Raw genomic sequence first — 20187 nt, 5'->3', positions numbered from 1 at the left:
AAATACTTTATTTAGCTCAAGTATTAACTTAAGCCCAAATTATTAAATTGGAAACTCCTTTCTAATTTAATTAATTGTCATTTTAGGAAATTATTTCTTTTATTCATCCATCGTCATATCGACGTCATTATGTCTATTTGTTCTTTTTTCGTGAGAACCTATGACGGCACAACTTCTTGCCAAAGTGTCCCACTTAACCATACGTCCGCTCTCCTGGTTTAAGCCGGAGACCATACCTTTTGCGTATGACTCATTAGGCTTTTGAATATGTTGGCAATGTGTCGATACGAACACATAAGATAAGATTGGCCTCTAGCAATGCGTCATGCCTACCCAATTATTCAGAATGATTCATAATCCGTAAACAACCTTTCACGAGCATGGTTACTGTGTAATTTGATTCTCTCATCAATGTATCTTCTGTGATCTCAAGTCTAGCGATGTGTTGCTTGATTACGATCACATGAGTTTTTCTTCGATTTTTCAGAAATCCTCATTTAATAGAAAGTGAATCAATAACTCTTTATTGATCTCTTTCACCATGGCCATGGATTTAAAGTGAATGTCCATCGAATGTGCCTTAAATACATGATCCTCTATCAAGGGATGGACGAGTCTCATCTTGGTTATCCAACCATCTCCATAAGCCTTATGATATGCCCAATGATCGCCTACGTGCAGTCTTTGTCTAGCCCTATTGAAACGATGTCAAAGCATACCGGTCTTCTTATGAGATGACCGTGACAACCTTAGATCCAATGATTAGTTACACCCACCTTGTATGAGAATTCCATCAACATATAACCAAAATGGATTCTCATGGCGAGTCATATCCAGTGACACGTTCTCCAACATTGGTCACCTCTGTACTTGTCTAGGCATCCCCATGCCTATGGGTGTGAGACCCCCTATTGCTATCAAATAGAAAAAACATAGCACATACAAGTCTTACCACAATTGTCAGTATCCATTCTTGACATTGCTATGACTTGGGACATTTAATGATGTCTAGAAACTGTGATGCATCATTTCACATCTTTATAGATTAATCACAGTATACATCATATAGATATCTATCTAGTTTCATTTGGTTATTACAATAATAACAAGAAACTAATAGAATGACTTCTTGTAAAATTAAATAACTCTTTATTCAATAATAAATATGATTACAAATGTCAGTATACAATTTGCCCAATCTGATTGGATCTAGAGCACCTACACTAACATAACCAACAACATTAGGCATGTAAAAGCATGCAAATTCGACAAAAATGGTTGAGGTAGTGGACTGGACCTAGAAGGTAGTTGACTGGCTCATTTCACATAAAATAGTTGACTAGCTACAAGAGCGACTATCACATGAAAGCAGTCAATTGGCTACAAAAGGAAATTAACTATTCGTGCACACACAATCAAAAAAAAATTCACATCTACAACAACCAAACGCCCGAAATACTGTAAACCTTGATACAAGCATACTCGTATATGCAATAAATACCAAACTAAGGCTTTGATATTACTGTTGGAATTGACATATGGTGGTGTAGGTGAAATTTAAAAGTTTTTACATATCAGATATACACGGTGGAAGTCATTTAATACATTTTTCGTACACAATTTGGGTATTTAAGTAACACAATATTTCATCAAATGAAATACAATAAATAGCATACATGTAGCCTGATGTCAGGTAAGTGTAGAAACTGTTTCTAAACTGAGACCGAATCCTACTTACCGCATGGATGGCCTAGTTTGTCCACACCTAGCAAGTTATTCGATACCACATTGTGGTCCTCGTCCTGTGCTAGTCTAAGAACTTTGATTTACTCACACCTGTCTGTCTCCCCGAACAATCCAAATTCACCCAGTGAAATAATTACATTGTTGTAATTTTATCAAGAGTAGAAGCAAAAGAAAACAAAGAGAAGAAGCCAAGCCAAGCAGAAAACCACTCTCTGTAATTCCTCTCAATTACTCTTCCTTAAGAAGCCAATTAAAGCCTCCAATTTCTTACTACCCTTCACCTCAATTTTGTGCCACATGTAAGGCACTAAATTTGGTTGAGGCAGTAGCGGCAGTTAATTGGCAGTCGACTATCTAAACATAACGCAATCAACTCTTGAAGTTGTTTTCAAAGAAATCGCAACTGGTTCATTAACTTTTAATAAATAATGTCATTAACACTTAATGACATATCAAAAACCATCATTAACTATTAATGATCTCCGAGACAAAATAAGTGCATAGTGTCGATACCAAATGCCACGCTAGGATGTGTGATTTTCTAATTTCATTGCCTAATAGCAATCAGATAATGCCAAAACCCTTTTGATGTCGGTCAAATCACCTGAATCTATCACAAGAAGCTCTCCATATTCTATTGACGTTATAAAACGTCCAAGGAAATGCCTAGTAATGGCCTAGCATAATATAAGAGGCAAAGAAGTAAAACTTCAAGTGAGCTTATCACAATTGACGATTATTGTATAATACAATCCTTTCATTACTCAATGCCCCAACTGAGCAAGTGTCATGGTACGATAAACTCACAGACTCAGTAATTATGTATTATGTAATACCCAGTATTTAATATCAAAGGTATTTTTGGAAATTATGAGGTCAAAATGGAATTTATCAAAGTTTTGGGCCAACGTGTAATATCCAAAACATGAACGGAAGGAAAGTATCCATGTCAAAGCAAGCCAAGGAAGGTAAAATTGCCCAAATAAGTAGGATTTGACAAAACCAAGAGATTCCAGAAGGTTCGAGGTCGAAAACACGTGATTAGGGGCATCTGAGCCAAAGTACAGAAAATGTAAACTACTCGAGAGAGGTCGAAACGAAGAATTTTTTCAGAAATTCTTGAGAGAAATGAATAGTTTGGGACTTATAGGCAGTAGAGGAATTAATGAAAAGTTTAGGGTATCAAGGAAATGGGAGAAATGTAGTTGGAAATTATTTGGGGGGGCAAAAGTGCAAAAAACAAAACTTCTAGGTGGGAAACCGATTGGCCACACTGTGGCCGCCGTCCAGTTGCCCTGAACGTCGGCAAGGTTGTCTGGAGGCTCAGGGATAGCCTCCAGGTGATGATGAAACGTTTGGGGATGGCCATTAGTCGAGATCGGCGAGATTTAACTAGAATTTATGGTTGAAGTGACCAAAGGTTCGGTTGGATTTTTTTAGGGCATTTTCTCATGATTTAGGGGTAGTTGATTGATTTAAAGGCTAGATTTTAGGCTTAAGGGATAAGAACAACCATGATTTGGTGGGATTTGGCGTAAAAAATGAGTATAAAAGGGGGTTGAGGGTCGAGGGTTCAAAATCAATTCTAGAGAGTTTGGAGGAGAATGGTGTACGTTTCATCGAGTTTTAGCAAGATGGCTAGAAAGTCAGGGTTTCATCGGACCACGACCTGCAACCGGCCATTAAGGCCTTTTTCGATGGGTTTTTCTGATGAATAAGGGTACCCCTAGGGTCGCTTTGTCGAGTACTTCAAGCCCCTGTAATCTATTTGGCCGTGGGAGGTTGTCGTCGGTGGTCGTCATCAAAGAAGATGACCGGAGAAAACAAGGCACGTGGGTGCACATGCGGACTTCAAACACAGGCCACTCGCCCAGCGCGTGAGGAGCATGAGGTACAGTTTTTTCCTAAAATTAATTTTAATATTTTTGTAAAATTACTTTAGGGATGTTTGTGAAAAAATATTTGGAGAAACTACGTATTAAGCATTTATTATGAATTTTGTGAAGGAAATAAATGTTTGAAAAAATAGAGAAAATTGAGAAAATTATGGAAAAAAATAGGAATATTGATTTCTATAGACATAATGGTAAACAAGAGACGATTTGATTGTTAGAATGAAGGATTGCACGATTTTTTAGGTGCGATATGCTTTACGAGGCAAAAATTAACTTTTCCAAAATAAGGTGAGTGGTTCGATCCCAGTCTTACCTTTGTCTTGAAAGTGTTTTGGTGTGTGTGTGTGTAATGGGTTCAGGTGAGCGGTTCTACCCTCCTGAACTTAGGTTGCATGTGTTTGGACTAGTTTTAGTAAGCGATTATACCCTCTAGAACTTGGAATGTATCGCGTAGGTGTTTTACTTATGTATTTGTGGCATTATATGCATATTAAACATGTGGTATATTGCATCAACTGTTTTTACCTATAAAAGAGTCGGTGCATGGTGTGTGATTTTCATATCATTGTGGTGTTAAAATTCGTGTCGTTGTTATGTATGTGAGGGACAGGATGGGGTCTTCTTGAGAATGGGGCAAGGTTAATCTTGGTGATCAAGTGATGCGGAATGGCACCCGGGGATTAATTATGTCGCAGCAAGATCAATCCCAATGGTGTGTGGAATGGTTTCCAGGAGAGGTTGAGTATGCCATGGAGATTTCTCAAGTTAGACGTGTTGCATGTTGTCGTTGTCTATTTATGCCATGCTCGTGTGTTATTCATACATTTAGTAAGTTAATTATATCATGCCATCACTTAGATGTTTTATCATCTAATCTGGGTTATGTCCCTGGAACATTCAACGTTCTAACCAGAGATTGTTGCAAAGACGAGGACGTGGCCAGTTGAGGGCCAACGATGTTTAGTGTGATAGTTGTTGTATCATTTTGAGGCAATAATACTTATTCTGATATATGTATGAATGGTCGGATGATAGTGTTGTTATCATTTTGTAGTGTTGCAATACGTATTTTGATGTAAAAACACTATGTATGAACTTCGTGGTAGGCCACTGTATTTTGATGTTATTATATCCGTTGCGTAATACTAAGACTCGTTTAGTTTAAGATTATTGATCTTGTTAGTTAAACGTGCAAGACTAGGGTTTTGGGGATCTTGTGTGCATGTGAAGATTGTTCTTGGAATCACCGCAGGTGCCGGCCTGTGTGAGCATGTGACGATTGTTCTTTGAATCGTTGTATATGTCAGGCATGTTAAAACATGTGAAAATTGTTCTTGATACACCATGCGCGATGATCTTGGAAAAAAAAAAGATTCCCGTAAATTCCCTTATAGTGACACGCCCGTGTAAGGTGGGGTGTTACATATTAGATGTCATCAGTGTCTCCGTCAATCGCCTATTTTCTTCTTTTCTTCATTTTCCCTTCTATTTCTTGTTCATTCGTTGGTCGTGAGACGATTGCTGCCATCCATAAGAGCACACCACCAACTTTGCATCACTTTCATTGAGATAAACTAGCATACATCCAACAAAGGGTTCAGGTGCGGCTTAGGAGCGGACTGACAAGGGTGGATTGGTCATCCAAGTAGGGAGAGTTCAAGTGTTGTCCAATGGAGTTCGTGGGCGTGCATAAAGGCGTTTGTGGGAGCTTCTTGGAAGGTCAATAGCTTCAAGTTCAAAGGTACTTCGACAACCAACTACATCTTCTTCATCCATTTGAGATATATGATGCTTAACCCTCTTATGGATGGTTGCTTACCGGGCCAACCCTACCCTTAAGCCATGTATGCCATGGCATTAGGCCCCCAAAATTACAAGGCCTCAAATTTTAAAAATATATAATATTTATGTATATATATATTTTTATTTTTTATTAATTAATATTTTATTAAAAATTAAATACAGAATATTATAAATTTTTTTTAACTTCCCTTCACCATTTTTCAATTTTTAACCGTTGCTGTGGTGTTCCCAAATCTCGATATCCCATAAAACCCTCTTTCTTTCCCAATATCCTATGAATGTATAATTTTTTGCTGGCACTGATCTTCTTAGAGTTTCAAGAAAAATTAGTTTTATTTTTCTTTGTTTATTATTGTAAGTTGTTTGGTTTTTTTTTTTTCTTATATCTGAGACATTGTATTTTAGTTGAAAATTTATTATCATTAAGAGATTATTATATTTTATAGTTGATTGAATTTTTTTTATTTAATAAAATAATAAAATATTTATGTAAAAAAGTATATTATTTATTTTTTATAAAAAAATTAATGCTCGAAGGACTCAAAAAATCATTTCGCCTAAAGCCCCCAACTCTGTTGGGCCGGCTCTAGTTGCTTATATATATATATATATATATACATATTGTTGTTACATACTGAGTCTTGCAAAAGATGTTTCGGTTGTTTCCACTGTTTGTTTTTTATTCTTATTTTTTAAAAAATTTTGAAAACTCGCCTCATCCCTTACATGGTATGCTAAGTGTTGCGCATTCTTTCGGTATTAAAAAAGTTTCATTGATAAAGAATGGCATCTTATAATTGGAATTACACAAATAAATTAGTATTTTACATAAACTCATTTATGGTTCTAAGACATATGGGGGTGCTTCAGCGATGCTTGGATTCAATGGCAGACAAAACAAGGGGGATTGACTAGGACGATGGTTGTGGAAATGGTGAGCAGAGGAGGAGAATGGGATGCTGATGAAAGAGTGCTACCATAAGAAGATGTGTCGTAAGGGTGATCGAAAAGAGGGGAGTGGCAGTGATAAGTGGGTTATTGGATGGAGATAAAAGGGTGCAACAGTTAATGGAAAAACAGGGAACAATGGCGATGGTTCTTTGCAAGGTCCTTATGAAGATGACAGGCTGCAATCAGGGGTGAATCCAGGGCTGAGGCTAGGAAGGGCTGAAGTTTGTGCCGACCCTCCCCAGATCCACCTGTGCAATGTCCACTCTTTCTAGTGCCCTCAAGTGGCTGAAAAAGGAGGCCCGTGGCACCTCTTGGCATAGCAAGCTCAAGCGCATTGCGTTGGGCTGCACCGTTTACCACATTTGGACTGCTAGCAATCGCCTTATTTTTGAAGGGCTCCCAATCCATTTTGATTGTATCATTCATAGAATTAAAACCAGTGTATACAGGACCATGTTTTTCTTGTATTCTCAGGTTTTAGTTCAATTTGAGGCCCTTGCCATGTTTCGTTAGTTGTTTTGGCAATTGCCTTGTTTCTCGGGTATGCTCGGTGTACATTGTACATTTTTTATCTATATATTTATCTTTCGATCAAAAAAAAAAAAAATAGAGGCAATGGACCCATTTAACCATTAATTTTGCATATATATACACACACACAGGGATTGAGACCAGCTCGTGCTCGCCCCCTGCGATCCACCCGTGGCTGCAATAGTTATTGCGTGGAGGTTCAAACGGCGACCACAAGGTCCAAGATAACCCACAGGAAAAGTAGGTGAAATACTGACGGTTTCTCTTCCCGGCTCTACCAAAAATCTTTTCAGAAATGTTCAATAAACCCACAGCTCCACATCAGTTAAATTGTACGCACATCACCAATATGGCAATGTCATAATTTCTACGGTGCACCATTCCTGCCACGTGTGCCATCCTTGTCACTAGGTTTTGGAGTTAGGGATTCTTGACTATGTTGCACGAAAACAGAAACGGGTATCGAAAATGAAAACGTGGAAACGGGCGTTTTTCTAATAAAATAAGCATAAATAGAGTCCGAAATGAGAATAAGAAACATTTCCAAAACGTTTTGAAACGAAGAAACGACACTTATAATTACTTTTCATATTTTCGTGTAACATAGATTCTTAAATCAACGTCCCAGCTATAATTTTCATTTTCAAAAGGATGGTGATGTTAAATTACCTTTCCTTTCGATGTAACATCACTTTTAGATTTGTTAATAAATTCTTTACAGAAAAATAATGTTAATCATTATCCTAATAACAATAATTAAAATATAATAAATACATTTTATTTTCAAAGAATATATATTTATAACTTTTTTAATTCCAAAATAATTTTAATAATTAATAAAATATTATAAAATACAATACACTTATTCTATAAAAGTATTTTTAAATTAAAAATATAATATAATAAATATCCAACCATACTTAAGATCACCTTTTGTATAAAGGAATATGTTAAAAGCAAGGCACTCATGAAGTACACATTTTCTGCCAATGAATTTATTTGAACACAAGTAATAAAAAATAGTTAATATAATAATAACTGCACAGTACTTAAAAAATAAATGTACTAAATGATCCATCATCACCCTTGAATAAATTTCACTATTTTTATAAAGGAAAAATCTGGAAACAGCTCTGTTGCTACTTTCAGATGTCCATAAAATACACCCTTCCATTGTTTGATTATTAGAACAGAATATAAGCTTGCTGCAACGCAATGAGGTCCAAGACTACTGGGTACAAGTAAAACACAAACTTGAAACCTACAGCCGTCTGCAATTTATGCAAGAGAAGAGATGCACTGGGGTCCACAAATGACCCGAGTGTGTGCCAAATAGAATTTGCACAAAACAGGAATCGTAGAGACAATAATTGAAAATTTATAAGATTCCCACCAAAATATTCTCTCTCCAGGTGCAGCTAGTTCTGCAAACGAAAAAGCAGAGAAAATAAAGTTGCCACAACTAAGTTCATTTTCCTTATTTGGCTTGAGGATGAGATGCGATAAAATCGACAGCAAGGTTGATGGAGTTGATCCTGTCGGCTTCATTATCTGGGATCTCAAACCCGAACTCTTCTTCAAGAGCCATCACAACCTCTACAGCATCTAAACTGTCCAACCCAAGATCATTCTGGAAATGGGCATTTGGAGTAACCTGCAAAGACAGACAGCAACCAAGCAGCTCTTCACTAAAAGAGGAGAAACAATTAAGGAACATCTTTTTCTTTGTCAAAAAACTTAATCCAGTACGAGTCTCTTGCTCAGGGGCTATAGTCTTGGTGTTTCTCTTTAGCCCGGGTATGCCTGGTGTATACTGTACATTTTGATCTTTATATATATTTACATCTTGATCAAAAAAAAAACTTGAAAACTTTTGTGTGCATGTGTTGGTAGTTATCACATTTCATACTCTTTTGACAATGGCTTTTTCTTTCTCCTTCTTCCTTGGCTGGGGGTTTGTATAACTTAAGAACAAATATTGAACTTTCTTCCTTGTTAAAATAAAATGACCCATCCTCAGAATGCTAGCAAATTCGTTTCCACTTTCTTCAACTCAATCTCACAACTAACATCATGCAAAAATGAAGCAATGGCTGCACAAGGTGGAAGTGAAATTTGAACCTAAAAGACATTTAAATGTCCTTTTCTATTTAATCACCTTGAGGCCAAAAGGCCAATTTGCCATTGAACTATATGCTAATGTCCAATTTAGTATCTGTACTTTTCCAGGGGCAGGAGGGGGTGAACTATTTGAACTTTCAAAATCGTCAACCTAGTTCCCACCATTAGTCAAACCAACAACTAAAGATAGGTATGAAATTGACCCCTTTTTATTGAACTAGCCCAGTTTTTTGCTTAAAACAAAATTTTGAATTATTTAGTACTAAATTTACTAGATTATTTTATTTTACTTCTTTTGGCATAGCTAAGTAGTAGGAACATGTCAAACTTAAATTATAGAGGAGAAAAACTAAACCTAAATCTAGGCATGTGCAATAACAGAGGCGATTTGCCTACCAGGCCTGTTGATGGACTAAATTTGGACCCAAATCCTATTCATTTAACCAGGTTTGGTATTAAATAAGGATGTGGGATCTATTACTGAATTCAGATTTGATTACATATATATTAAATGGCCTGAATATGGATAATAGATTAAATATAAATTATATTTAATATTGCATGTTTATATTAAATTAATATGTTATATAGGGATAATTAACAAAACAATATCAAACTTTGATCAATGTTTCAATTCTACAACAAATTTTAAGACTTTTCAATTTTACATTTGAACTTTAAATTTTGTATCAATTCTGCAATACCATTAAAATTTTACATAATTAATAACTCTTTTGGTGTATTAACTATTGATTTTTCTTCCCATCTTTCAAACTTGACCTACAAAATTAAAGTTCAAATGTAAAATTGGTAAGTTTTAAACTTTTGTGGTAGAAAAAACACTGGTTAGTTCGGTGACTTTTTTTAATTAACCTTATTATATATTACAATAAGTATGTAAGCACATCATTTATGATATATCTAAGCAGATCCAAACTCGAGTAATTAAATCCATGTTTAATACTAGATCCATTAAATGGATTGGATCCAGGTCTGAACCCAATCCAATAACAAGCTTATGGTTAGAAAATCCCCTCTATAATTGCACACCTCCTAGATTTAGGTTTAGTTTTACACATTTGTAATTTAAACTCAACATGTTCTCATTATTTAGCTATATGAAAAAAATTAAAGTAGAATAATCTGGTAAAAATTTGGCACTAAATAATCTAAATTTTCGTATTAAGAGAAAAATTGGATCAATTAATTAGCCCCAGAAAAAAAAAGAGATGGGTTAATACTTTTACTTTTAAAGAAATGGTCAATTTCATACCCGTTATTATTCAACTAACTGTTGGTTTGACTAACTAGGGGTAATGGTAGACTAGTAGTGGGTAGTTGAGATAATTTTAGAAGTTCAAGTACTCAAATGACCTAGAAAAAAAATATATTGTGAAGCAGTATGGGAGGAAGGATCAACAAAACAAGTGCAAAAATTGGGTGAAAAGTGTAATATCAATTCTGGAATGGAGATCTTAAAATTGGGGTTTAAGAAATCCTCAAAGTTGAAATAGAATAAAACAGCTGCCCATAGTCTCTCTTAAAATACTACTTATGCTAGGTTACTAATCCTTGATTGCATAGGAATCCTGTTCCTTGGATCGCATGCTAGTCACATAACTACTTATTAAAAATAATAAATAAAAAATTTATTTCAAACATAATAACTTAAGACTAAGCACGATTAAACGAATAAAAACATTAATAACTAAAAAAACTGCTCCTACATCACATAGGTACCAAATTGAAGATTGGCATATAATATGGGGCACAAATTGGACTTTTGGCCACTTTTACCATGGTCCTTAAATGTTATCATCTAGAATCCCAAACAAATTAGTTCCATCACGATCATGGATGTTATAACTAGTAGAGTAGTTATGAACACTACATACGAAGTTCTCCAAGTCAAAGGCTCCTATGAGACAGAACATAAGCACAAAGGATGATCCACAAACTTTTATAAGTAGGGCAGTTTTAGCTCTAAAAGATGTGTAACTTGCTCACTTGAACAAATGATTTTTAAGGTTGTCAGAAGGAAAAGACTAGACCCTTCAATTATTTGGTATACTCTAGATAATAAATTTAAAAAAATAGCAACTCATTTTCCAATACTTCCTTGTCACCGCACCAAAGCACAAAGACAATTTTTACTCACTACCTATGTCATATCATCAGGAAGATGCACTGGCCCAACAAAAAAGAAAAGTCCTTTTGACTATAACTTCAAGAACTCGTCTGAGGCGAAGATAAGGAGTCACCAAAAGAGTGCCAAGTATTAATAAACAACCCCTCCCCCTTCCTCACACACTTTCAAAAGATTGTTACCTTATGCTGTTTCGATGGGGAGTAACAAGTGAGAGAAGATGGATAAGGCATCCCATTGAGTTCGATTAAAGGAAGGGATGCCTCACCTTTTCTTACACCCAAATTGGAGGTGTAGGAATTTGAAAGGAAGTTGAATAATAATTTTTGTCATTAAGTTTACTATTTTATCCTCACTATTTTTTGTAAAAATTCAATATTTTCCTTAACCCAAATAAACCCTAATAACTCTTTTTTACAGCTTCACATATATTAGGGCACATATAATAGTCACTGCTCAAATCTATTTTAAATATCTGCTTAGTAACAATGCACTAAAATTAAATTTATAATTTTTTCACCTTGGGATTTGATGGATGTACCCATTTTGCATGCAAAGTGTATGATTATCATTTTATTTTTATTACGTCACCCTTCCTTCTTCTATTTTCTATGCAAAAAAAAAAAAGTGAGACTAAATTACTCTCCTTTACATTCCATCCTTCCCAAGTTGAAGGAAAAAAAAAAAAAATCTTTACATTACCCCGGGCTTGTATGACTACAATTTCGTTTTCAAAATTTTATAAACAATATTTTCTTTTTATTTACAAAATTTCAAAAACGAAAACAGAAAACTAAAAACGAAATTGCAGTCAAACGAGCCCTTCCATTTCCTTCTATTCATTTCCAATATGTCCCTTTCCCTCCCATACCAACCCCTCTCCCAATAACACTTTTCATGCACAATCACCAAGTGAGTAATGTAACTACATGGCATCATAGGAGTTACAAAGAGATCAAACTAGTAAGTCATACTATGAAATTTTCAGAGAAATTCAAGTAGAGGTTAATAAGAGAAACCAAAACCTTTTATAACCAGTTAGATTTTATGCCTGGTAGGTCAAAATGGCAGCTTTCAACATAGGCATCTAAAGGAAATGTCGAGATAAACAAAAAAGATTTGCATATGGTATTTATATTTGGTAAAAGAAGCCTATGATAAATTTCAACAGAAAAGTCTTGTGGAGGTTTTTGAAAAATGAATCTGAATTGTTTATACTTAGGTTATGAAAGGCATCCATCATCAAGCAAAAATGTGTGTTAAAACTTGTGAATGAGATATTGAAACTGTTGTGCCAAATAATCAGCCCGGATGTGATAAAATGGGTTTACAACCTAAGAGGATTGGCCAAGATGGTATGAAAAATTAATAACCAAGAGAGTACGCGAATCTCTCGGTATTTAATCAAATTTGGATGCTGCAAAGGCTAAAATTAAAAAAAAGACCGAGTGGGTCTCAAGGCATGGAATTGATTAATTGATTAAAGCCTCAGAATCAATTGGGTCTTGCTTAATTGGAATCTTAGGATCAAAGTAATTACAAGGTGGTGGCTGATTAGGCATGCATGTGCCAAGTGAGTGGGCCTTGCTGGGAGCTTAAACACATGAATGAAGAGTGGCTAGAATTGCAATGGTATACTGATTGAAGTATGACAGGAAGACAATAACTGAGAGAGCCTCAGGTTTCTTGGTTATGTGGCAAAATAAGCAAGGCAGCAAGCGGCAGGAGGTTATGCGGCCCAAAAATGCACATACTTAGAAGGAATCAAGCTATGCAAATTAATAAGGGAGAAGTAAGTGGACGTGCATGTGAAGTGAAGCCATGAAATATAAATTAATATAAGGTGAAGCCATGCAAAAATTAATATAACATGCCATACGCACATGTTATATAGACTAATTAAAGGTGGTGCAAGCTTGGTGGAAGAAGCCCATGCATGGTAGCAGTGTTCTAAAATGCACTAGGTGCTAGTTGGGCGCCAGACTGAGGTCTTAACACCTAGGCGAGGCCGTCAAAATGCAAGATCCCTCCAATTCAAACCCTAATTCTGCCTTCCAAAGTATTCCTAAGCTTCCCACGATGTCCTTTGGGAACCCCTCCAACTCACCACCAGCGAGCCCACTCCGAGGTGAACTTCCGCCTACCTAACGACCTGGATCTCATCTCCAACCCCTTCGATGGCCCCCCGAGGAGCTTCGACGAGATCAAATGAGAGGATGATCTGTTCTGCACTTATATGGACGTTGAGAAGCTCGGTTCCAGCTCCGACGACGACGACAATAGTCCGATCAACAATGCCAGTGGTAGCGGAGGCGAAGGGGGAGTGGGGTTTAATTGGGGCAAGCGCCTAGGACGCCGATTGGCATGAATTCGTGGCGACCCCCGAGGTCGCCTTTTTTAACACTGCACAATAGATATATATATCACACACATATTAAGAGAGTGGAAGGAATGGTGTTGCGCAAAAGTTATGTGCATGCATTTTACTAATAGAGAAGATGGTTGGGTGGAAGGCCCACGTGCAATTGTCCATGCATTTGGCAAAAATAAAGTAATTAAGTAGAGGCAATGGCCACATATATATATATATATATAAAATATGCTTGGTGGAAAGCAAAGCACTATAAATTGTATGCATGCAAGGGAGAACCAAGTGACTGCCCCCCTCATTCGGCTACTACCACGACTGCTATGCACAAGCAAAAGCCATGCCCACCAAGTGACTAGCCAAAGCCCCACACAACTGAGAGAGATGCATAACCCAACAACCAAAGCCGCAAGAAGTATGAAGACAATCGAAAGACTCGCTCGGTTGTAACCAAGCTTCTCCCTTGAGGGTCACTTGGTTATGACTGCACACCACACGCACAAGGAAAACATGCCAATTAGGCCATGCAAATGTCGGAGACCCGATCAAAGCTACTCCCGAGATGCTCGCCAAGAGGTGCAGGTCTCTCGCCACCTATCAATCTTTTCCCTCTCTATAAATAAGAGACTCATCCTCCTAGCAAATGTATGCTCACTATGCCACTTAAACTCCAATTCCTCTTCAGGCTGAGACTGACTTAAGCAATGGAGGGTCTGCATGTGACCTCACCCGCGCCCCCTAACTTGCTTCTTTCTCTGCAGGTATCTTAGTAATTTGGAACTCACTCAGTTATTTGGAGGTCTCAAGATCATTGGGAACTCTCGGGATCATATGGGAACTCTCAGGATCGCTTGGAACCCTCAGGATCATTTGAAACTCTCCAAATCATTCAGGGGTCTCGCGGACACTTTGGAATTCTCTAGACGCCCTGAGGCTCACATGCCCACTTTCCCGCATTATAAATTTATTGTTGTATTAAGGCAACAACAGAAACTTTTACAACTATAATTACATTACAACAAGGATCTGCATTTAGCCATTATGTCTTTACTCTTTTAATAGAAGAACTCACATAGTCCTACACAAAGGTGCATTGGGGGTATTCATAGAGGCCATTATCTTACTGGATGAAGCAAAAGAAAGTATGAACATTTAACTTGTACTATGGAGGAACAACTTAGAATCAAAAGATTTTAAGTTGAGCAATCTGAATACCAAATATATGAAATGTAAGTTCAATAAAAATAAGAGTGGATGATGTCATAGTGACACTAGAAGATCTAGTTATTTTAGATTAACTATCAAGAAAAATAGATATTGTTAACTATTGCTCATAAGGCATGATAATATAGTGGAAAAGTGTGCCTAGAATTTTATGTAATAATAAAATCCTTTTAAAGCTAAAAGGAAAGTTTTACTAACAACTATAAGGCATCCTGTTACAACCCAGGGGTAGATTAGACATTGGGGGGAATTCTTGTAACCAACTATAACAACAAGAGCTTAAGTGGTTGTAGGCGGCTGGAGACAAGTGGTAGAATAGTTAGAACAGTTACAACTCCTTTAGCTGACAGTTAGCTATCTAACTGGAAGGAGTAGCCTTTAAGAAGGTTGTTGTAGAAGAGCTAAAGCAGTTTTTGGAATAACAAAACTCTCTCTCTCTTCTTTTTCAATCCCTCTCTCTAATTTTCTTTCTCGTTCTTTCTCTCTCTCTCATTCTATCTGTTTCTTCCTCAACTTCCATCCTCTTTCTTGAAATTTCACCCAAATTCCCAGATCGCCCAACCCTTAACTAGAGGGTGTGACAATTTGGTATCAAAGCCGACAATCTTCAGCGGTCTTAAGGCAAAACTCGAAAGCAAGGGCGACAATTAGTGAACAACAACAACTCAAAGCAAGGAAGGTGATCACAGTGTTATCAAAGGCCCAAGGCGCAAACGGGTGTTGGGGCCTAAGGAGTAAGGCGAGGCGCACACCTGATGGAACTAGGCGCATGCTATCTAAAAAATAAAGAAAAATATATATCCTAGTTGAAGAATAAAATATAAAATAGGTCTTAACTGCTAATAACATATTCACAAACACGTTATCAAAGAAATTAAAAAATTCAACATATACTAATGAAAAGAACAATAAAAAATGTCAAAAGATGCAATCTAAAAGTCTTAAAGTCAACTTAAATTAAATCTTAAAACAATTTATAGATCTTAAATCTTAATCAAGATTAACTAATTATGCATTTTAAATAATCTAAAAATCAAACATTTTCATATTTTCATCATTAGAAGCATCATCTTTAATATCTTCTTCCACATCATCTCCCTCTCCATTTTCATCTAGTTTAAATTCAATTGGAGCATTTGAAGTAGTAGCACTTTTACTCATTGTCAAATTTGCAGTTAAAGCAATAAATTTAAACCCTAAATAGTAAAAAATTAAATAAAGTAATAAATAGTAAAATAAAAACCTAAAACACAGTTTAAAAAGCCCAAGTGCACCTAGGTGCGCCTTGCGCCTAAGCGCACCTTTAATAACACTGAGACCAGGTTTCCAATTCGATCAAAAAATGGTTGAAGGGACCCAAATGAAGCAATTGGAATCAAGGATGGAGGCATTGGAATTTAGCATGTCCTAGACCCAAGAAGCTATGATCCAAAGCCGCGAGGATATTGCAGCCATCAAGGAAAGTGTGCAAGAACTAGAGAAGAACAAGGAGACAATGGAACAGTATGGTCAAAAGATCAACAGCATGTTCAACATGCTAGCCGCACTACCCCAATTCCGTCTACCACCTAATTTTCCCCCAAGAACAAGTTCTAACCAATCTTAACCAGAGATGGCATTCTTCCTAGACCTAATGACAAGATGGAAGCAAAGGATCAGCCTACTTTGGAGCAAGGCATCCAGGTAAAAGCAACTCCTTCCCAAACTACTGTACATACGCCTATGCCCTGACTAGAAATTCCAATGTTTGAGGGTGTGAAACCATGGTGGTGGATCCACCGTTGTGAAAGATTTTTCCAATTCTATCGTATTAACGAGGAGCAAAAGGTTACCTTGGTAGCAGCCTATCTCAACGATATAGCTAACTCATAGTATCAAGGTTGGACACAAGCCAAGGGTGGTGAGTCTAGTTGGGCTGAATTTTCAAGAGAATTATGTGGCCGGTTAGGAGAAAAGAGTATGGCAGATGTAGTTGAAAAATTTAACAAGCTAAGGCAAGAGGGTTCGATGATAGAATACCAAATGCAGTTTGAGGAACTGAGAGCATTGTTGTGGACCTCTCAACCAAGCCTAATTGAACCATACTTTGTGTCAGTTTCATTAGTGGATTAAAAGATGAGTTGAGACCTATGGTTAAGATGATGATGCCTATGACGATGAAACAAGTGACTGAGGAGGTAAAGTTACAAGAGTTTACTCTAGAAGCAATCTTCAAAAAGCGCGGAATGCCGCCGAGTAATAATCCTCCCACCAGTCAAGAGTTGGAAGGAAATCCCAAGGTTAACTCTAACCTTAATACAATAAAAAATCCTATGCCAAAGCAGAGGAGACAGTTAGGATCATGTTATAAATGCGGAGACAACTTCCGTCCAGGCCACCAATGCAGAAACTACTACTGAACATGGAAGCACTAGATGAAAAAGAGGAAGAAGAAGAAGAGGTTGTTTTCCATGAAGAAACTGGTGAGTGCAAGGTGATCACCAGGGAGGAGTTGTAGAAACTATTACAAATGGGGGCTCAGGAGTCACAGCTGCATTCTATACAGGCTGTTGAGTTTGAAGAAAGCGTTGAGGCGGAGGAGAAACATTTAAAGGTTGCGAATGCTGCTACACTTCTACTACTCAAAAAAAAAAAAGAAGCAAAGGAGAAAGAAGGAGAGAAGGAGGCAACAAGTATCAAGTATTGAAAGCAGGGATTGGTTGAACTGTAGCTCATCGCTCTAAATTCTTTGGGACAAAAATTTTCTCATCAACACCGCGGGACGGGGGGGGGGGGCAGGAATTGCTACGACCCAGGGGTGGATTAGACATTGGGGGGAATTCTTGTAACCAACTGTAACAAGAAGAGGCTAAGTGGTTGTAGGCAGTTGGAGATAGGTGGTAGAATAGTTAGAATAGTTACGACTCCTTTAGCTGACAGTTTGCTATCTAATTGGAAGGAGTAACCTTTAAGAAGGTTGTTGTAAAAGAGTTAAAGCAGTTTTTGGAATAATAGAACTCTCTCTCTCTTCCCTCTCTCTGTTTCTTCCTCAACGTCAATCCTCTTTCCTGAAATTTCACCCAAATTCCCAAATTGCCCAACACTCAACTTGAGGGTGTGACACATCCTTATTGTATGGCTCAAAATGTTGTTTAGCTAAGTATCGACATATGCAAATACAAACTTAATTGAGATAAAAAAAAAAATAAAGATAAACAAGTGGTCATACAAGAAAAGATGAAATTTGAAACAAAACTATATATAATAGGATTGGATTGAAGCCTATTAAAGATAAGATATACAAGACACAATCAAGATGGTTAGAGAAATGTAAAAAGAAGACCAATAAACGTGCCTATGAGGATAGTATATGAAATGTGGAAAATTTATAGCAAAAGAGGTAGAGAGAGATCAAAAATAAGTTAGCACGAAACATTTAAACATGACATGAAGGTATAAGGCCTTATAGAAGATTGTAGGAAACCTAGAAATTATGTATCTGACTCCACCTAGTGGAATTAAGATTTGGGATTATTGTTGTTGTTGACATCACAAAAGTTACAACCTATTCAATATTCTCCTGTCAATCTTAATCACAAATAAGACGCTAATCAAACCTCATCCCATACGACATCGCTTATCCATCTTGAGTCCTCTATCTAGCACACAATACATTACCAAAAAGGCAGACACAAAAACATCCTGACTTGGAGCTAAATGTTATTGATAGTTAGTCCCAAAATCTTCCATCAATAGACAACAATTAGCACACCAAAAACCCAACTACTTAAACAACTTGCTGTACCTATAGACAAGTTTTCAAATATTGTCAAATGAAACACAATGAGCATCCTGCAAAAATTCTATTTGAAGCAATGATTCAACGAAATCCAGATATGGACCTTTGGGGTGGATGTGAAGTAAAATTCTATTATGAGCACATATTCTAGTAAGAGCACATAAAAAACATTTCCGTGACACATACTTTGTCAGACATGTCCTCTACAACTAATCAATACACAACTCTGTTCTTTTTATTCTTCTTTCTTTTTCCTTTCTTCAGGGGGTGGGGCGCCAAATAAAGTTGCATATGTTTTTCTTCCCATTAGCTATTTTACCATTGATTCTTCAAACACCCATATAAAGCAAATAAATAAGTTATACAATCCTCTAAATCAATTTATGACAATTTTGAAATGGGACAATGAAAAAAAAAAAAAAAAACTTAGAACATCCATGAAGATGTGTGCAGTCGAGTCAACTAATTTCCATTTCCCATCCTATCTCAGCATCCATTCAACCAAATATGTAAACTATAATGAACTCTCTAGCCCCTAAATCCAGAGAGAGAGAGAGAGAGAGATGATGTAGGGCAATGATGCCCATTAGTAGAGCCAATAATCAATTAAAAAGGTATACCCCAGTATTCGACTCAGAAGCACCAAAGAAATAAACATGAAATTGAGATTTGGTCTTTCGGAAGAGTAAAAGCATAAAGGACGGGTTACCTTGGAAGGGTCAACTTTCTGGAAGTTCTTGACGACGGAGATGACACGGTCGGTGACCTCCGATTTGTCGAGAAACGAGCCCCTAACCGCCTCGGCGAACTGGCGCCGCTGCAGAAGAATATTAAACAACGGAAGAGAGAAGCGGCTAGAGGTAGGGTTTTGTAGCACAGGTCGAACGTTCACTCTCAGGTATTTGAGGAGTGCGTTTCTCGCCGCCATTGACGAGTAAGCAAAGGCACCGCTGTAATATCCAAGCACCGTGCGAGAGAGAGAGAGAGAGAGAGAGGACGGCGCTACCTGGGGTTATAGATTGTATAGCTGTGCCGACTATTCCAGAGAGCCCATTGGGGATGGCTCTGGTTTGCTATTTATTTTTTTATTTTTTTATTTTTTTTTAAATTACCCTCAATCCGAGGATTTGGCTAGTTTACAATGCTCTAAATTGAGAAAATTTGTAAAAATATTATTATCGGCAAATAATTTTGCAAAAATATGACTCTTCAAATTTTTTTATAAAATTATGACTTTTGAGAGTTGAATGGACAAAAATTCCTCATTTTAAATTGGCCCTAGAATCCCTTTGTCTTCTTCTTCTCACACGCACATTTTCAATCGCTCGCCAATCGGAACATCTCTCTCGCTTGTCCTCTATTCTAAGCATCTAGGGGTGCTACTTCTTCATCGGTCGTCGCCTTGAAAGCCATTGCATGCATGTATTCTTTTTTTTTTTTATCTTTGAAAACCTTTTGGGCAAAGACGATTGGTATTCCTTTTGGTTGATTTCGGAGTCTTTTACCCTCTTCAAAGCAATTTTTTGAATGACTACGTTATGGGTATGCAAATAAACCTCGCTCTGGTTCTGCATTTTAAAGTTCGATTAAGTGAAGGCTATGCATTTCACTGGTTTGAACATCT

At 36.9% G+C, this 20187-nt stretch overlaps 1 protein-coding gene across 1 annotated transcript; it reads right to left on the bottom strand.

Moving 5' to 3' along the window:
• Nucleotides 1-7989: 7989 nt before the first annotated feature.
• LOC127806799 (acyl carrier protein 2, mitochondrial-like) lies at nt 7990-19620 on the bottom strand. Its single transcript, XM_052344319.1, has 2 exons — nt 19273-19620; nt 7990-8580 (listed from the first exon to the last, which is right to left on the bottom strand). Exons 1-2 carry the CDS (start codon nt 19489-19491, stop codon nt 8404-8406), a joined length of 396 nt encoding a protein of 131 aa, XP_052200279.1. The 5' UTR covers nt 19492-19620; the 3' UTR covers nt 7990-8403.
• Between the last annotated feature and the right edge of the window lie 567 nt (nt 19621-20187).

This window comes from Diospyros lotus, chromosome 7 (assembly GCF_014633365.1).
Source record: "Diospyros lotus cultivar Yz01 chromosome 7, ASM1463336v1, whole genome shotgun sequence".
Taxonomy (NCBI): Eukaryota; Viridiplantae; Streptophyta; class Magnoliopsida; order Ericales; family Ebenaceae; genus Diospyros; species Diospyros lotus.
The sequence above is the reverse complement of the archived record's forward strand: the minus strand, read 5'-3'. Positions and strand labels throughout refer to the sequence as shown.